The sequence below is a fragment of the Thunnus albacares genome, chromosome 22, assembly GCF_914725855.1.
Source record: "Thunnus albacares chromosome 22, fThuAlb1.1, whole genome shotgun sequence".
Lineage (NCBI taxonomy): Eukaryota > Metazoa > Chordata > Actinopteri > Scombriformes > Scombridae > Thunnus > Thunnus albacares.
This window is the reverse complement of record NC_058127.1, coordinates 14,778,316-14,797,829: the sequence shown is the minus strand read 5'-3', so window position 1 is coordinate 14,797,829 and position 19,514 is coordinate 14,778,316. Positions and strand designations below refer to the sequence as shown.

Genomic DNA, 19,514 nt, shown 5'->3' with positions numbered 1-19,514 from the left:
CAGATACAGCATCTCTAATCAGATGGTAATTTTTAGCTGCATACTGATTTAAATGACTTAGTTATTAGGCAGTGGAATAAAAATTGTGCCTCCATTTTCAATTCTGTTGCACCTCTTAAACCTCAGAAAAGGCAAACTAATTGCACATCCATGGCTTGATGAGCACACTGGCACTCTAAAAAGACAGTGTGGAAAAGCTGAGTGAAAGTGGAAATCTGATCAATTACAGTCATCTCTTGACATTCCCAAAAATCCAATGTGTTCATATCAAGTAGCTGTTAAGGATGCAAGAATGGCTTTCTTTGCAAATTTAGTTGCAGACCATCATCATAACCCAACAGTAATATTCAGCACTATTAATCATGTCGTCAGTCCTTCTTCAAATTCCAAACGTGTGTGAGTGCGACCCTTCTACATGCGAAGAACTCCTCACCTACTTTCATAAGAAGATCATCAACATCAGAGACAATTTCATTCGACCGACTCAGGCTATTTCTGTTGAACCTTCAAAGCTCATCTCAGTTGTGAACTTAAAGGAAACAGTAAACACATTTTCTTAAAAGAGATTATTGATACTGTGGGTCCATCCATTGTTTCTATTATTAATAGCTGTCTAGTCACTGGAAACTTTCTGTTGAGCTTCAAACATGCCGAAGTACAACCCCTCTTAAAAAATCTAACCTTGACCACGTTGATCCAGCCAACTATAGGCCTATCTCTAAGGTGCCATTTTTATCAAAAGGTTCTGGGAAAAAATATTTTTAATCAGTTGATTAGCTTTTTATATGAAAAAATAATTCTAGATGAATTCCAATCAGGCTTTTGTTTTACACACAGCACAGAGACAGCTCTCCTTAACTCCTTCTTTTAAATTCAGTTGCACGGCTCTGATCAGTATTAGTTCTTCTTAACATCAGCGTTGCTTTTGATGCAATAGATCATGAACTTCTTTTAAAGCATTTGAGGGACTGGGTTGGTATTTCAGGTCCTGCTTTTGACTGGTTTAAATTTTTATCTTTCTAATAGTACATTATCAGTACTGCTTAGTAGCTCTTCATCTTCCTCTGCTCATATCACTTGTGGGGCGCCACAAGGTTCCATACTGGGCCCAGTCCTTTTTTCACTATATATGCTTCCATTAGGTAACATAATGCAAACACATGATGTGTCTTATCACTGTTATGCAGAAGATACCCAAATATATATACCCATCACCCCAAGTGACCCTAATAGCCTAATCCACCTGCATAATTATTTAACTGAAATCAAAGAGTAGATGCATGAAAACTACCTGCAGCTCAACAATAGCAAAACAGGGGTGCTACTAATTGGTCCACACTGCACAACTGAATGGCTCAAGCACCACCTGGACTCTCTGGCTCTCTAGCTCCCTATGCAACACATTCTGCTAGAAACTTAGGTGTTATATTTGACTCTAATCTTACCTTTTTCTACAACAAAGAACAATCTCCAAATTAAACCTTTTCTGTCCTTCAGTGATTTGGAGGTCATATGTGCTTTTATATTTTCCGGACTTGACTATTGCAACTCTCTGTATTCCTGCCTCAGTCAGAAGCATATTTCACACCTACAACTCATTCATAATTCAGCTGCCAGGCTTTTAATGGGTATTAACAAAAGGGACCACATTATATCTGTCTTAGCATCATTGCACTGGCTTCCTTTACATTTTAGAGTTGATTTTAAAATGTTATTACTTATTTTTTAAGCACAACTTGGACTGGCCCCAGAATATATAATAGACCTCTTAACATCCTATGAGCCTGAATGTGGTCTTAGATCATCTAACCAGTTACTTCTCACTGTTTTCAGGTCCAATTTTATGACCGGAGGGGATCAAGCTTTTGCTGTCAGGGCCCCCAAACTCTGGAATACACTTCCTATAGACATCAGACTGTCGACAGTTGTGTCAACGTTTAAAAAACCTACTTCTTTGGGATGGCATTCTTGTAATGTACCAGTATTTTGTGTGTGTGCTTCTACACATATATTTATGTTTTTTGTCAATATGTATCCATGTGTGGACATATGTTTTTATCTTTTTATTTGTTTTTATCACCTTGTTTCATCTCTGTAATATTCTATTTTATTTGTTCTTGATCTACCTTAGTGCCTCTGTAACATTTGTATTGAAAAGTGTTATATAAATAAAGATTATTATTATTATAAAATAATACTGAGCCAGATCAAATGTTATCAGTACATAAAATAGGTGTTAAAATTGTCATCATCACAATAGTTGTGGGTTAGTAGCTTAGTAGGCACTTATCATCTATTGGTAAGGTGGTTCACAACAAGAAAGTCCACAATTATTATTAAAAAGTATTATAGAATGTATCTAGATCCACTTCAGACACAGTCCAGCTCACTTCAGACTGTGAGGAAGTGTGGTACTAAATAAAAAATAAAGCAATTTTCTACACCCACTGTATGTTTAAAGATTTGGAATAACTGTCAATATCACATTTTTGTACTCTTAACAGACGAGACGTGTACTTGAGTGATAGAAAAAAAGATCACTTCTGTTGATGACCATTTTTACCATCATGTCGGGATATTTTTTTTTTTTTTTTTTTACCACATTTACTGATCATTTTAACCCAAACCATGATCTTTCCCTAACCAAGTGGGGTTTTTTCTGCCTAAACCTACCCAACAGTGTTAAATGACACCCGAAAAGCTTAAAATCCGTAGACATGACACGCAAAATGTCCTTAAAAGTGGCATGCTATTTAAATGCCATCTCATAAGATCCCATTGAAGTTTGAACATCAGTAATTCCATCACAAACTGCTGACAAACATAATGATATGGTGATATTTTTCAAATATTGTGTTTATTATGAGAAAATAATGTGAACATAAATTATTATCTTGTATTCACAAGTTACTATCTCGATCATGTATGTATAGAATGAAAAATGATCAACTTTCGGGACTTCAGGGGCTATTTGTTGTTTGGGGTTATAAACACTTCTGAGAACCCCTCAGTGATAACGTTATTGAGTAACATTACCTTACGGACAGTCACTACTCTGACAAGATTTTACTGCATCTCTGGAGCTGACAAATGCATTAAACCTAAATGACTTGGGAGAGTGAGTTATCTGCGTGATCGATCAAAGAGCACAACACTAATAAAATCACATCAATCAACAGGCATTGACCGCATGGTAACAAATGAAAACACATGGCAGAAATCTGGATCATTATTAACACATTTAATCCATGTACAGGTCTATAAATCCATAGTTTGTGGGTGACCTCTGTGAGATGTTATGATATAAGTTTTGGAGCTTACTTAAGGCCTTAACTCATACAAAAGTCACATTTACACACAAACTAAGATCCTGTGATTAAAAGATTTAAGTAAATGGCTTAATGGGGATGTTCCACTGAAAGGACAAAAAGCCAAAGTCACTGTATGACTGCTCTGATTTGAATAAAACTCAGAGGGAGGATAGATTTTGCTGCAGATGAACCAAGTGGTGTCTTTTATCGTTCAGTTGGACGGTGCAGACGTATTCATGTTGCCACGCATGGACCGCAGCCTTCACATCCAGCTCACGGGAGGAATACAAGCAAACACGCTACATACTAAGGACAGCAATCAAACAGGCAAAGAGGGAGTACAGACAACAGATGGAGTCCAAGCTCGCCAACAACCAAGGCACTTATGGCAGGGACTCCAAACTATTACGGACTTCAAAGGAAAAAAACAACACATCACAAACACAGCACACACCCTCCCAGACAAACTTAATTCCTTTTACTTCAGGTTTAACCCCTCTGTTAAACCCCTCCCACCCAGTCAAGATCAATGGCAAAGCAGTGGCGATGTTTACCTGGGTGCAAACATTCACAAGGACCTGACATCGGCTAAAAAGGCCTCGAGTGCCTAAAGAAATTTGGGCTGAGGCCCCAAATCCTCAGGGACTTTTACTGGGGCACCATAGACAGCCTTCTGACAGGCTGCTCCACCACCTGGTATGGCAGCTGCACCAGCACGGACCGCAAGGCGCTTAGGGGGGCACCAACACATGGCCCAACACATCACCAGGTGTGAGCTGCCCAGCCTGCAGGAGCAGTGTACCCTGCTGTACCTTAGGAGGTCTCTGAGGGTCATTAAAGACCCATCACATCCATGCAACAGCCTGTTCTCCCTGCTGCCCTCAGGTAGTACAGGACTCTCAAATCACGTACCAGCAGACTGAGGAAAAGTTTTTTCCCCTCATGCCATAAGACTATTAAATAAATAACACACATACACGCATACAAAGTACAATCTAAACTGCAATATTCTGACCAATGATTATATATGCAACTTTTTCGTGCCTTGATTTTGTCATTCATTTCTATTACTGAGGTTGTAATGGGTGGTGGTGGTGTATTGGATTGCATTATAATGAAGTGTTCCTAATATTTTGTCCACTCCATTAACTCACCAAGGGGGGCAACTATATGAACATGTAAATTAAATAAATATCTCTGATTTATTACCTGCAAATAAATGTCTAATTATGGAGTATAAGACTTGCCGCCCACAATGATTGGACAACAAAAGGGTTCATGCTGAGCCTTCACTCAGCCTGCTCTACCCCTCACAGCTTCTTGTCATGCCTCACAAGTGCCTTTTGTGCTCATTTAACAATATTCCACTCACTCTTCGGCACTTCTCTGCAGAGACTGTTTGTTTGTTCAGTTCTCCTTGACTGGCTGCTTGGCTGCTCACCACTGTTTTAAAGACACTATAAGCATTATTCTCATTACAAGGAGCAGGTTCTACTTGTTTGGCATTAAATTTCCATTGTCACGCATGTGTGCTGCAACTATAAAGGATGCTAACAACAGTCATATATTTTCATTAAAGAGGACATAGCATGCACATTTCCAGATTTACAGAACAGATGGCTGTTTGTGGTGCATGAATGAACAATCTGAATATCTGTTCGATGGGGAGGTAGAGGTAACATTGCAAATGGAGCTTGAAGGCAGCATTTTTACATACGTTCACCTCATGTTTTGGAACTTTTACCATGTTTAACATAGACGTCCGACATTTTAACAGTATAAAAATAACAGACAATCACAAAAAGCATGATATGCCCCCTTTAAGGAGAACATCAGCATAATTAAAGTCTTTATGAAGAGATACTGACATTTTTATGAAGCTTAAAACAGCTTCTTAATTTACCATCGCATTTCTCTTTGAGTTCTCTTCTCTACTTTATGTGTTTAGATACTTAAGATACAGTGCTTGTATTCAATACAAAAATATGCACTACAGTCACAGACACTCACATCCATCCACTGTCTAGTAAATCCATCCACCAAATGAGCAATTGTTTTAGTTTTAGACATTATATGAAACAAAGGTTTGTTTAAAACCAATATTCAGTATATATAAATGTACTGGCATGTTGATGTGATGTTGATGTGCAGAACCGACTAGCAAACCATGACCATCTGATGTAAATATTTAGGACTGAGTTATTTTGGCCTAACAGAAGAAAAATGTGCCAATTTTTTAAAAATATTTTATGTGCTGCACAAAGCACACAAGCATTCAAATTAAACCTCACCCTAACTCACCCTCACCCCACCCTGCACAGAATGAGCAAATCCAAAAAACACTTGAAACAAAGAGGAAAAGGCATTCTTATTTAACAGAAAGCTGTGTTTGTTTTAAAAGCAGCCTTTTATTAAGTTATTAAGTCCACTACTTTTATAAGTAGTGGATTTCGTATGTGCAAAGTGATTTCCTCCTGATGGGTTTGATGTGACAGAGATGCATTAACATGGAATTCAAAAGGTTTTACAACATGTAGAAAGAAACCAAGATAAATCTAGAATATGTAAAAATACAAGTGCTGTAATGATGTGTGGATTGGATTTGAGACAGACAAGAATAAAGACCTGCACCTATTTTCACACCAGTCCACTGAAATTTCTATCATTCTACACAAGATCAAAACCAGTCAAACCAGAAAGAAAATAGAAAATCCACAAAACAACACAACTCAAACACATATATTGTTAAAGAATATGGAAGGCACAAAAGGAGATCATCACATACAATCAGTTCCCACTGGTGACGCACACTAAAGGTCAAGACCAACTAAACCAGAGCGGTAATTACGGCTGAAAGCACAGGCATCATTTCCCATCATCACTGAGTTACTTAAACAAACATGAATTGTCTGTGATGGCTGTCAGCTCGTCTCTTGCTCCTGCGTGCTCGACACATCTTAAACCATGCAGATCGCTGCTACCTGATCCCACAAGAACTCTCTTCTTCTGCAGTGAGCATGTTTCCAAATTTTAATGGAAATCCTTCTCAAGAGCAAATGTTGTGCATCACTTATTCTTAAAATCTGGGCAGCAAAGACATTTTTAAGTGTTGTCAGGTTTGCTTTTTTATGTCAGTTGGCATACAACAAGAAGAGCTTCAAATCAATTATTGAGGGATACACATCACACCACAAGTTATCTGCTGCAATATTCATACACGTTGACAGCCAGAACATCCTGACAGAGGAAGTCAGAGGAAACAAAATGCCAAGGCGCAATTTGCTATTACTGCACATGTGAGTTCTTGCCATTTTATCGCCATTAAGACTACGACTTATAACTTTTCTGTGCTCATTTGGCAATACTGAATTTGTGTAGGTGATCTTGGACCTGCAGGTCTGCTGCTGCAGTGGTATGGAAGCTACTAGGAGCTACATCAGGAGGCTGGAAGGTCAGTGGTTCAGCTCCCCGGACAGGCTATCAGGATGAAGTAAGACAGTGAGTCATACACTCGCCTCCCCCTGCAACAGATGATGAAGTACTGCTGAAGAAGATGCTGAACTACAGTTGTTCCTAGTAAAACTGCAACGCATCACATCTAGATTTTGACACTAATCTTAAAGCTATCTGACTCTATCTAGAGCACTAGTCAAGTCAAGTTAATGTGATTAATTCAGCCCCGAAACACAAATTATGAATTTGCCTTCTATCCTCAGATCCTCCTTTTGGATAAAGAAAACCTTGGCAAAAAGCCCCTTTTTTAATGGGAAGAAAGGGAGAGACCTCAAAAAGACCTTGTCCTCTTCCAGGACTGATTGACATGCTATAGATGCTCCAATTATAACCAAACATTTTTTTTTTAAAAGGCCTTGCTCCTTGTTTTGACTAAAACAATAAAGCTGAAAACCCATTATGAATAACCTAAATAACAAATTCACTAAGGGTTTCACACACAGTGGCATAAAGTATCACCAAAACCTAAAAAGAATCATTTTCATGTTTGGGAAACTAGTTTTTAGGGTTTTCTAGTTTTATAAGGACATGTTTGAAACAAAAAGTACATATAGACTGTGACATGTTTTTCATACGGACAAACTATTCATGATAATCCATGCGTTGCTAGACTTTCTTGTGAGGTTTGATGAGGTTTTGGTGACAGAGAGCTCTTTCTAAATCTTAGTACTCTGTCTTCTAAAGCCTGATGCTGACATTCAGTAACAACAGACTGAAAAGCTGAGCACTGTGTGACAAAGCCACATTAATCCTTTTTGCTGCACTACAGGTGTTTTTCAGTTTAGGGAAAACCAAAGATTCTCTGATTATAATATATACAAGTGTTTATTGGTTTCAAAACACAACAAAAAATAAAATCAAAAATTGTAGTGGAAGAAAAAATATCTGAACATTGCAATTATTACTCATTAGCATTATGTGACAGTTTGATTAAAAACAAAGCAATTTTTCTGAATGTGCTTATTTGAAGCTATTTGGTGTAAATGTATTGTTAAGTCTCCCGTAAAAAAGAAAAGCAAAAAACAAAACAAAAAAACAATGAGATCAAGGGGACAAGATTTGAAAACATGACTAATATCCGTCTTACCTTATCTGGAATAATAATAAAATGCATGTTAATGCAGGGTGTAAAAGCATCAGAACTCATTGCGATCACCTAGACCACATCTGTCAGTGGTCAGGCTCACACTGTGTTTGGATCTCAGCCAGGTATAAATACAGTATGTACTGCGTGACCACATTTGAGACAAAAGTTGTCCTAGCAAGTTGAAGGGTCATCTAACTCTGCCTCTTCCTGCTAGTTTAAGCAAGAACTCTTTTAATAAGAACTAAAATGTGGTGGCACTAGAGAAAAAGTCACAGAATCACCATAATCATTAAAATACATCATCTGGGAACCATGAATGTCTGTACCAAATTTTGTGCTGATTCATTGAGAATATGCTTTGATATATCAGATATACCAGCACTACAGGAAAAAATCACCAAAAGTCACCAAAGGATCACCAAAGTCATTTGAATGTATCTTCTGGGGACCTTGAATATCTGTTGTAAATTTCATGGCAATCTATCTTATAGTTATTGAGATATTTCAAATGTGAACCGAATGGTGGCACAAAAGGAAAAGTCGGTAAGAATCATCCTCTGGGAACCATGAATGTCTGTACAAAGATTAATGGAAATAAATCTCATGGTTGTCAAGATATTTCAATCTGGACCCAAGTGGTAGAGCCACGCTGCCAGCATGGCTAAGGAGTTCTTCCATTTGTATTGGTATTCTGTACTCTGTTTTATAGTTATTAGCACTCAATGACACTAAAAATGTTTTAAGATTTATTTTGAAATATGAAGCAGCCAATTTTTGACAGATTTGATAATATGTTGTGATTAGGTCACATGATTTTATAGAAGATGAGGTTTGATAACATGACAAACAGTCAAAACCTACCACAAAACATCATGAAGACAGCTCCTAATGTTCATTTCATCTAGATGTTTATGTGGATATTAAGGCTGGATTATATCCCAAAGACGTCGCTAAATGTTTTAATTTAATTTGTTTAATATTTTATTAACATTCCTGCCTTTGAAGCAAACCACATGTACATTTCTGTACGATTTTCAAGAATCCAATTATTTTTTCCTTCTCTCTGTCTCATGGCTAACCTTGAAGAAAGAATCTCTGTTTGTGACTTGATGAATGTTTGCTATTCATAGTGTTTGGCGGGGATCATGAAAGATCATCCACTGAAGAGTCGCTTCATCTTATTGAAATATATACTTTTATGTACATAACACTTTCAAGTCACTAGATATAATATTCAACTTCTACACTTCTGAAGTCCTTCTATGACAGGAGTTTCCACACACACACACAAACACTTCACTTATGATCTTTGATGTATGTGTCTGGCACTGCTGCACGGCTTTGCGTCGCACTGTTTATTCTTTATAACTCTGAAGCCCTCTCACAAGAACTTATGTTGTGTTATATATTTTAAAAATACAATGACACAATGCATTTATTCATATCCAGCTTGTAAGTTTAAGACAATCTAAAAACATTACTACAATGCATCTCTGAAATTACAAACCTATTTATGGGAAATCCCTCTCAGCCCACCACTGTTTATACTTTGTGATTAAAGTTTTGACTGCTTGCAAGGTTTTCATACATTATGACAAGATGAGAATAGATGCCATATGTGCAAAATTTCATTATGAAATATCAGGTGTGAAATGCAACAATGTGCTATAGGCCAGTAGCTCTCAATTCTGCAATGCACAGTGTTGTATATGCAGAGCAGAGAAAGCAGAGATGGCCTACACCAATCAGTACATCATGGGAGAAAAACAATAAATTAGAGAAAAATGTTCACCTGACACATCTTGCATAGCAGAAATGTTTTTTGTAGCAGCCACAAGCCACAGAAACCTCCTATACAAAACTGTACTGCCTGATATTCTGAGTCAAACCCAAACCTGTGAATATAATGTGTGTGTGTATGTGTGTGTGTGTGTGTGTGTGTGAGCGATGGAGAGAATGAAAATGTGGATGTGTGCGTGTGAGTGTGTAAGATGAGGTGAAATGCAGCAGACTGTTGAAAATCCAATCCATCTTCTGTACCTGATCTACACAGCAGCGGTGTGTCTGCATGAGCGGATGAGCTCAACCCCAAAATCCCACCAAGCCTCACATCATCAACTTCCCTAAATTCCTCCTCCTTATGGTCTCTCTCACTTGCTGTCCCTCTAGACTGCTGCCACACAAATACCTATAAAATTGAAATCTGGCAAGAGTCTGTTAGCTTTTTCCTCACATATTTCTGTATGTTAATAATACTGAACATACAGTAGATGTCAATTACTTACAGCTGCTGTGCTGCTGTCACCTCATATACTGTAGCCTGACAAGCACTCTACTTATGTGGCTATACAGACGCAGTATTGAACAACTTGTAAAGGATTTTACTGTGAGTGCAACAATACTGACCTCCAGTGAGTTGAGGTTTGTTTAAAAAAAAAAAAAAAAAAAAGGAGAGGAAAGAAAATCTGCCACCTGCACATGAATATTTAAGCTTCTCTCTCACGTTGAATCCTGACTTTTGGAAATCATTTAATCTGCATTATTTCTATTAGATTGGAAATTTAAATAATGTTGGCTAAAACAGGGATTTGTTCTTCTTATCTGAAGCTACATCATATTCCTACAAAATGAAAATAATGCTGTGTGCCGGGGGCGGGGCGGCAGTGGGTTAGTTTTATGAGAACAACACATGGGGCATCATTAGGAGCGAAAGCGCACCATGCTGAGGGAGGGAGAGCTGCGGCTGGACAGCACTCAACTCCTGACAAACAGGAGACGCATGATAAGACTATACTGTATAGGTTGCATGGGAAATTATTTTCTATTTAATTGAGTTCCACTAAGATGCACTTGAACAAAAAGCCGCAAATAACCTCAAAAGACTCTGGAAATCTTTTCAGGCGCACGTATGCATGTCGTCAGATTTTTACATTTTCTGCTCATCTGCGCGTTTTTTTATGTTATTTTTTTTGTTTTGTTTTTTTGATGGACTCTTGTGATGTTAGAAGGATGAATGCAAATTAATGCCCACATTCAAGCAATCCAGGATCTATACAGAGCGCACACAGTCGGGATGGATTCGTTTAACGCCAGCGGAATGGACGCGTTCACGGTGATCCATCTCAATTCCTCCTGGAGCCTGGACAGTGGATATTCTTTAGCAGCGATAGCTGGCATTGCTGCTCTTGTAAGTTTCCTCATTCTCTTTACCGTTGTTGGAAATATACTGGTGGTTATTGCCGTATTAACGAGCAGGGCACTGAAAGCCCCCCAGAACCTTTTTCTGGTGTCCCTGGCCACCGCGGACATCCTTGTCGCCACTTTGGTGATGCCGTTTTCCCTGGCGAATGAACTCATGGGCTACTGGTATTTTGGAAAAGTTTGGTGCGGCATTTATCTGGCTTTGGATGTTTTGTTCTGCACTTCGTCTATTGTGCATCTGTGCGCAATAAGCCTGGACCGGTACTGGTCCGTTACGCAAGCTGTAGAGTACAACCTGAAGCGGACTCCCAAACGCGTCAAGTGCATCATCATAATTGTTTGGCTTATATCTGCTTTCATCTCATCCCCGCCGCTCATATCTATTGACAGCAACAGTGATACCAGCTCTCAGCCTCAGTGCCAGCTGAATGATGACACTTGGTACATCCTCTCCTCCAGCATCGCGTCCTTCTTCGCCCCCTGCTTAATCATGATCCTGGTGTACATCAGAATATATCAGGTGGCCAAAACCAGAACCAGAAGCATGTCGGGAAAAAATCCCAGGCCAGATGGTGTTACACAAACTGAGAACGGACTGAGCAAAGTCACCTCTCCTTTCCATGGCGAGAAGGAGAACGGTCACTGTCAGTGCCCGCCTTCACCCAGCCATCAGACCGTCACCATCGGGCAACAGACTGAGGACGCTGACTTGGAGGAGAGCACCTCCTCAGAGGGCAAAGGTCACAAACAGAAGAGCCAGGACTCCCAGAGAGCAAAGAGGGCCAGCCAAAAGAAAAGCTCCCTCTCCAAACACTCCACTCGCATCTCCAGAGTCAGTAACAAATCCATAGACCTCTTCGCCTCCAGGAAGAAACGCCGTCGGAGCTCGCTGGCCAGGAAAAAGGTCTCTCAGGCCAGGGAGAAGAGGTTTACATTCGTCCTGGCTGTGGTCATGGGGGTGTTTGTTGTGTGCTGGTTTCCCTTTTTCTTTAGCTACAGCCTGTACGGTGTGTGCAGAGACTCCTGTAAGATCCCCGACCCGCTCTTTAAATTCTTCTTCTGGATTGGCTACTGTAACAGCTCCCTCAACCCTGCCATTTACACCATCTTCAACCGGGACTTCAGACGAGCCTTCCAGAAGATCCTCTGCAAGTCTTGGAAAAAGTCCTTTTAGCTCTGAAACAGGACTTCTGCACCACCATGACAATCTTAAGGGAAATATCAAAGTGATTTACAAAAAAAGATGCCTGTTTTGTCGTTACTCACTGTTCCGTCTCATTGTCCTGTTGTAATTCAGTCCCGGTATAGTGCACACCCTGAACCACCTACTGGGTGTCTCCACAAGCTTCAACAAACAGTATGTTTCTATTACAGGCTTCTTACTGGCTTCCTGGTCAGATTCACAGCTCTTTTCTTCCCACCTGAAGTGTGCTGTAATGCTTTATAGTGTATCACCATCAATTAAGCTCTATACATCCTAAAAAGATGCACACATGGATGGACTTGTCTGCTAGATGGCCCCAGGGCTAAAATGAGCTGCTCGGCCCCCCTCTAACCCCCCTCAGTTTCTCCCACTCTGTGCAATGTGTACAATTTTTCTATGCTCTTTGTGCTGCAACACTACCTGGCTACAGATCTGTTGTGTGTTAATCTGATTCAACATATTAATTTAGGAATATGCAACACAGAAGCACAAAACTGAGATAATGAACATTTTGAAACTTGATTTTCACACAGGTATCCTCTTCAAGACATGGCCTCAAGACTAAGTAACAATGTAGGACACACCTTAAGGCCTGACAATGTCAGTATTGTGCTTTAGTGGCGCATTTATTTTTCAATTAAATTTGCACAAAGCAGTTCAAACACAGCAAGCCTGGAGCTCTCAGGACCTCAGCAGTTCTGGGGACTCAGGGCAGCTGCCTACTTAGCTGTTGGTAATCCACCCTGCACACTTAGAACAGTGGTTTCCAACCTTGTTTTTCTTATTTCCCCTAAAAGGGGAGAAAGCTAAAATAAGCTACATGTGACTCTTCATTACATGAGCAGTTTAACCAAAGTGATTTTCCCCTCTCCAAGTGTTTCATGTAAATATTTTTAGATGACTGACAAGCTTTTCTCTTCTAATACTCCTGAGGGGAACTAGAAGAGAAAGGTTAAAAGAATAAGTAGTATTTTTGATTCTCTCTCATGACCCCTCAGATATATCTTTAAACCTCTTCGAAGGGCCTCGACCCCCAGGTTGGAAACCACTGGCTCAGTGGATATTATTTAAACATGTTTTGTTGTCTGCTTGCCATGATGTTGTTGGCCCTGTCAGCTTGTACAGCTTTTTTGAGCACCTCTGCTGTAAACAGACTGTAAAACATTAGGAGTGAGGGGATAACAAATTAGCTGTGCTCTGGAAGCCTTGAGTGGTAAATTCACAACACAGCTGACAAAATGGCAAAGCACAACAGTAGACTAATTCACTGAATAGTTTGGTTACTGATCTTTTGCTGGATTTGAGACGACATTGAGAAGGGCTGGTGCTCCAGACTATAAGCTAATTTATATGATGCGCAAAGGGGGTCATTATTTCCACAGTGGCCATAAACAACAGAGTATTTGAGAACAAATGCATTTATTTTGCTTTTACTTTTAAGAAACTACCTCTCTGTTTTCTTTTTTTGTTGCTGTTTTTGGATTTATATTTTGCAAAGTGCAGTACACATCTTTCCTCTGCTTAAGCTGTCTGCTGTCGTGCAAAAAATAAAAGCTGAAGAAGTCTTACCTCAGCTTCTGGTGTGATGTTGCGACATGGATCCCCTTTAATGCTCATGAACATGTGCATCAAATGCTCAAGTAACTAACATGAAGTTATCAAATGTTGTGGCTGTATTTTTAAATGGCAGAGACCTTGTACTCTAATAGCTTCACAAGGTAAATTAGATTATTCTCACCTGGTAATTTATAAGGTTTACTTTAAAATCAATCGACAAACAGCCTTTGGATCATTTGGTACAGCGTTTTCAATACAGACCACCATCACTAGCCACATATGTCCATACTAACACAGTACGTTTCATCGAATCACTTGACAGATGTTAATAAAATCTAGCTCTGCAGTTTACTTTTCATCTGAAAGACAAACCCCTCATTCATGCAGAGCCAGTGAGATCCGACATTTGGTTTCACTGTGTTGCTCAGGCTGTGTCTTAATTTGGTTTGAAACATACAAAATAATGAGCAGATTAGTAATTACTAAATTCTATCAATGGATTTTAGAGTGACACTCGTAGTTAACACATTTTTTAAGCCAGCACTTTTAGCAGGGTGAGTTTGGACTGTAAAATTGATGACGATGCCATGATGGGGTCAAAAGAAAAAGCCCCTCTGGTGGAGACTGGCCATGCCTGTTTGAGGGTGTTGGTGACCTTTCGGCACAACAGGTTTGATGTTGAATCTGGCTGCCTCATAATCTAATATTCCCCCGAGCCCTTTGGGGCAGGACTGAGGTGAAACTGAATTCCCCACACCAATTCTTGTTTTCCTCCTACTTTCTGCTGTGGGTGAGTGTGCACAGCCAAAAAGCCATTTGTAACGGGCTACAAGTCCATCTGCTGTTGTTCCAACTGCTGTTCACAGCCACCAGAGATTTATGTCCCAAAAAGCCATAGAAGAAAATAGTATACCAGTCTGTGCAATTATTTGAGTAAAGATAATGAATAGAGAGGTGTGAAATGGTTGATGGATAACAGCAAGCAAATATCTCTCTGTCACCAGCCTGTTTATGTACAAAGTAGTGTTTCATTTCACCATCCAGAATTATATTGTAGATTAAGATGTTTCCTCTTAGTCACAGTATTTAACCAAACCAAAAAACATTATTTTTCTCTCTGTCAAAAACCAAAAAAAAGGTTTAATTTTACGCAGAAATTCAGCAAAGCCATAGCACAATTTCCAACAAAACTTAAATGATCTTCTTTAATAAGGTCAAAGAAAGATGAATCAGATTAACCGCACTCTTCTCTCAATGTTCTTTTACAGATTTATAGGTTTGTTAAGGACAATGCCTTCTTCACCGAGGTGAATAAAAATGTATTTGGCTGCACATTAACCCCTGAGGTTCTCTTAGCCAGCAAACAAACAGCGGTTTAATACGGTTTGTGATCGATTGCAGTGACTCAACGAAAACTTTGCCAGGTTCAAAGATTTCATGGCTTCCAGAAACTCTGGTCTGCACTTTGTTTGAAAAGTCAGCACTGAGAGAACAATTGATGAAAATGGATTGGTTCATTTCTTGTCTGGCTTGAAATCAAAGTGAAGGTGTCACCAGGGAAACACGCCTTTCTCTTTAGATGGAATAAAGTTTGGTAGTGCCGTTTCACTTGTCAAAACTGTTTTAAAACACATTTCATATGATTAATAGAGGGCAACCAACAGAATACAAAGTAACTTGAATTATCATACAAGGAAGATATCAGTCTCTACAATACTCTGTCTGACATTTCATAAGACCTGTTTGCCCATCATACTTTATGCAGGATTGCCATACAAACATCAAAGTCCTTCGCTGAATGTTTAAGTCTGCGCTGTTCCTCTGACAGCCACAAGATGGAGGCAAAAAAAAAGTCAACAGTTATGAACAAGCCCCAAAGACGAATAAGTTGCAGTGCAGCAATTTTGGTGTAATGGCCAAATTCACAACAGCATGTCTTGTGAAATGGTCTCGCAATACGTATCAAGTAGAGGAAGAAATGTCTGTAAAATTAAGAACAGAGAAATTTCTGTTCTTAAATTTGAAAACCACTAAGAGTCATATATCGGTATTATCATCATGTTTGCAGTCAGATGGCCAGGATTAGCCAGAGAGAGAGTTAAATGTGAATGTCATGCAGGTCAAGAATGCAGAAGTCTGAGGATCCTTCCATGTTATTGAAGCGACTGGCCACCTGACAAGTATAAGTCCAATATCCACTCTCCTTTTAGCTCTAATGGTCTCCACCAACTCCTAAGAAATATAACTGGATGTTTCACCAATATTCACCAGCTAGTCGCTAACTTTGTCTTCAGTTTGGTGGTGCTGGTGCTGTTTATCAGAGTTTTTTGTTTAAAACAGCTGGCTGCTGCAGCTGGAATTGACACTGATGAGAGCAGTGAAAGTCAACCAAAATAAAAGTAAAGTTGAGGGATGTAAGACCAAAACAATTTGGCTGCCTATTTCAGGCAGCATTCTCCTCAACTTCAAGCTTTCTGCATGCTACCATTTTCAAAAGTCCTGTCACTATGTGAAACAACAAAAACCTCTGAGCTAGCAACCTGCACACTGAAAATGGCAAATTATGTTAAAAGTCTTATAACATATTCAACATATGACTTTTACTGATTTATGTGACGTTTTCTTTTGCGGGGGTTTAGCCATTTTAATGCCAGGGCTCAAAAAAGTTCCCCCTCGACACTATTTTTCAAGGGTACAGTTGCTGCATCATGAGCTTAGCACCATCCAGGCCGATTTTGATTGGTTTATAGATATACAACCAAGTCAGAGCATTTTTTCCCCCACAGCAGAATTGATAGTGTTTGCAACCAAAACTTTCTCCACAGTGCTGTGGAGAAAGGTCTGGCTATGCGAGACTAAGCGGAGGGGAACTGCAGAGTCGGGTGATGAGTCATTGTTGGTTTGTCACTAGGCAAGGCAAGTTTATTTACATAGCACATTTCTACAACAAAGCAATTCAAAGTGCTTTACATAAAACATTAAAAGCATTAAGACAGTGCAAAAGAAACACATTATAAAGGGCATTTAAATACATTCAAAAATAGTTGTTAAATAGTTAAGAGAATAGAAAATAAATAAATCAAATCAAATCAAATACGAGAATAAAAGATGTAGTGCAGTGTAAGAAATGAATAGTTGTTTCATTTAATCAAAGGCAACGGCAAACAGAAAAGTCTTGAGCCTTGATTTCAAAGAACTGAGAGTTGGAGCAGACCTCAAATTTCCTGGGAGTTTGTTCCAGATATGTGGAGCATAAATACTGAAAGCTGCTTCTCCATGTTTAGTTTTGACTCTGGGGACAGAAAGCAGACCTGTCCCAGATGATCTGAGAGGTCTGGATGGTTCATAACGTAGCAGAAGATCAGAAATGTATTTTGGCCCTAAACTACTGCAGTATTTTAAAATCAAATCAATTCTTTGACAGGAAGCAGCAGTGTTCTGAATCAGCTGCAGCTGTCTGATCGACTTCTTAGAGAGACCTGTAAAGACACTGTTACAGTAGTCGAGGCAACTGAAGATAAACACATTGACAAGTTTTTCCAAATCCTGCTGAGATGTAAGTCCTTTAATCCTTGCCATTTTATCTTTAATCTGGCTGTTGAAATTCAGGTCCAAGTCCATGACTACACCAAGATTTCTGGCTTGGTTTGTAGTTTTTAACATTATCAATTGAAGCTGGGTGCTGACTTTTAATCGTTCTTCCTTGGCTCCAAAAACAATTACTTCAGTTTTGTCTTTGTTTAATTGAAGAAAATTCTGGCACATCCAGTAATTGATTTGTTCAATGCACTTACTCAGTGCTTGCATTGGACCACAGTCCTCTGATGATATGGTTATGTAAATTCGTGTGTCATCTCCATAATTATGGTAACATATTTTATTGTTTTCCATAATCTGAGCCAATGGGAGCATGTAGATGTTGAACAGAAGAGGCCCCAGAATGGAGCCTTGGGGAACTCCGCAGGTAATTTTTGTCCACTCAGATGTGTAATTACCTATAGACACAGAGTGGTCCCTGTCCTTTAAGTAGGATTCAAACCAGTTTAGTTTAGTTTACTGTGCCAGAAAGTCCCACCCAGTTTTCCAGTAGGTTTAGTAATATGTCGTGGTCAACCGTGTCAAATGTGGCAATGAGATCCAGTAATATTAAGACTGAAATTCTGCCACTGTCGGTGTTTAAGTGGATGTTATTGAAGACCTTAACAAGAGTGGTCTCAGTGCTGTGGTGTGGTTGAAATCCTGATGGGAAGACAAACAGTGGTTTAGTGCCAAGAAGTTGTTCAGCCTTTCAATGATTTTACTTAAAATGGGAGGTTTGATATGGGCCTATAATTGTTCTTTAGTGAAGTCTCTAGATTGTTCTTTTTTAAGATTGGCTTGATGACAGCAGTTTTCAGGGTCTGTGGGAAGAAACCTGAGAGAAGAGACGTGTAGACATTTTGTAGAAGATATGATGCAATTAGAAACATTTTTTAAAAAGCCTGTTGGCAGAAAATCAAGTCAGCAGGAGGGTTTCAGATGTCCTCCAAGTTTTTATGGCTGTTTGGATAAAATTGTATCAACACATATCCTGTACCTTATATGGAGGCACTCACCCCTTGTCTAATTTTCTGAATTTTGTCAGTGAAGAAGGAGGCAAATTCATTGCAGACCCTGGTGGATAGAAGTTCAGAGGCTACGGACACAGGAAGGTTTGTTAGCCTATCGGCAATAGCAAACAAGGCACGTGTATTATTATTGTTTTTGGCGATGGTGTCAGAGAAGAAGGACCACCTCGCATTTCTCAGTTCCAAATTATAAATGCAAAGTCTCTCTTTATACATGTCATAATGAACCTGGAGATTTGTTTTTCGCCACCTGCGTTCATCTTTTGGAAACTCTCTTTTTTCTATTCTGACCAGTGTGGCATTTCTCCATGGAAATCTTTTCTTACCAAAGACCGCCTTCACCTGAGTGGGTGCAATGCCATCAATAACATTAGTGATTTTAGAATTGAAATGAGCTACAAGGTCATTGACCGAGACTCAAGATAGGGTGGGTGTCACTTTGACCAACCCTTTTCACATTACATGAATTTGATCCATGGTTATTATAAAATATATTGATGAGTGCAGCTTTAATTTTACTTCTAATAGGCAAAAATGGAAGAACAACTAATTTGTACAGATTCATTTTTGAGCTAAATACATAATGGATCTGTGGTGGTGTGTGTTTGTTTCCACAAAATCAGCCTCCAGTTACTGTCTTTCAACAGCTACAGCTCCACTGAGTCTTAGACATGAATGCACTGTTAAACCTCAAATGTTCTGAAAAGCTCAAAGCTTTGTAAGGACACACTGATTAACACAAAGATTCAAACTTCCTGGCTCTTAATGTGTCTCTTTGTGACAAATTTGAGAATGATTCTATTCAGAGGATTTTAAGGGATAAAGAAAAGTGTGTTTGATCGACAAGTGTCTCATGCTGCTGGCTTGTCTCAGGCTCTGTCCTTGTAATTATAGTTTTATGGCTCCAAACAACAGAAGAGATGTGTTCATTGTAGGTCAGTAAAAGTCATATGTTCCTCGTTAAGATAATTGCAGATATATACATTATATGCCATTAAATATACTGAATATTATTTAACGACATGTATTGTTGT

The 19,514-nt window shown here is 39.1% G+C and overlaps 1 protein-coding gene and 1 long non-coding RNA gene across 4 annotated transcripts in view; one reads left to right on the top strand and one right to left on the bottom strand.

The window, feature by feature from the left end:
* Positions 1-19,514, bottom strand: part of LOC122973619 — a 146,241-nt gene that overhangs the window by 50,253 nt on the left and 76,474 nt on the right. The gene's annotated exons all lie outside the window — the stretch shown is intronic.
* Positions 10,698-13,851, top strand: LOC122973616 (alpha-2 adrenergic receptor). The gene has a single exon (XM_044341288.1). It carries the CDS (start codon positions 10,925-10,927, stop codon positions 12,284-12,286), a length of 1,362 nt encoding a protein of 453 aa, XP_044197223.1. The 5' UTR covers positions 10,698-10,924; the 3' UTR covers positions 12,287-13,851.

What these genes read in the sequence shown, in the direction of transcription:
- LOC122973616 (XM_044341288.1), top strand. Translation starts at nt 10,925, where the DNA reads ATGCAAATTAATGCCCACATTCAAGCAATCCAGGATCTATACAGAGCG.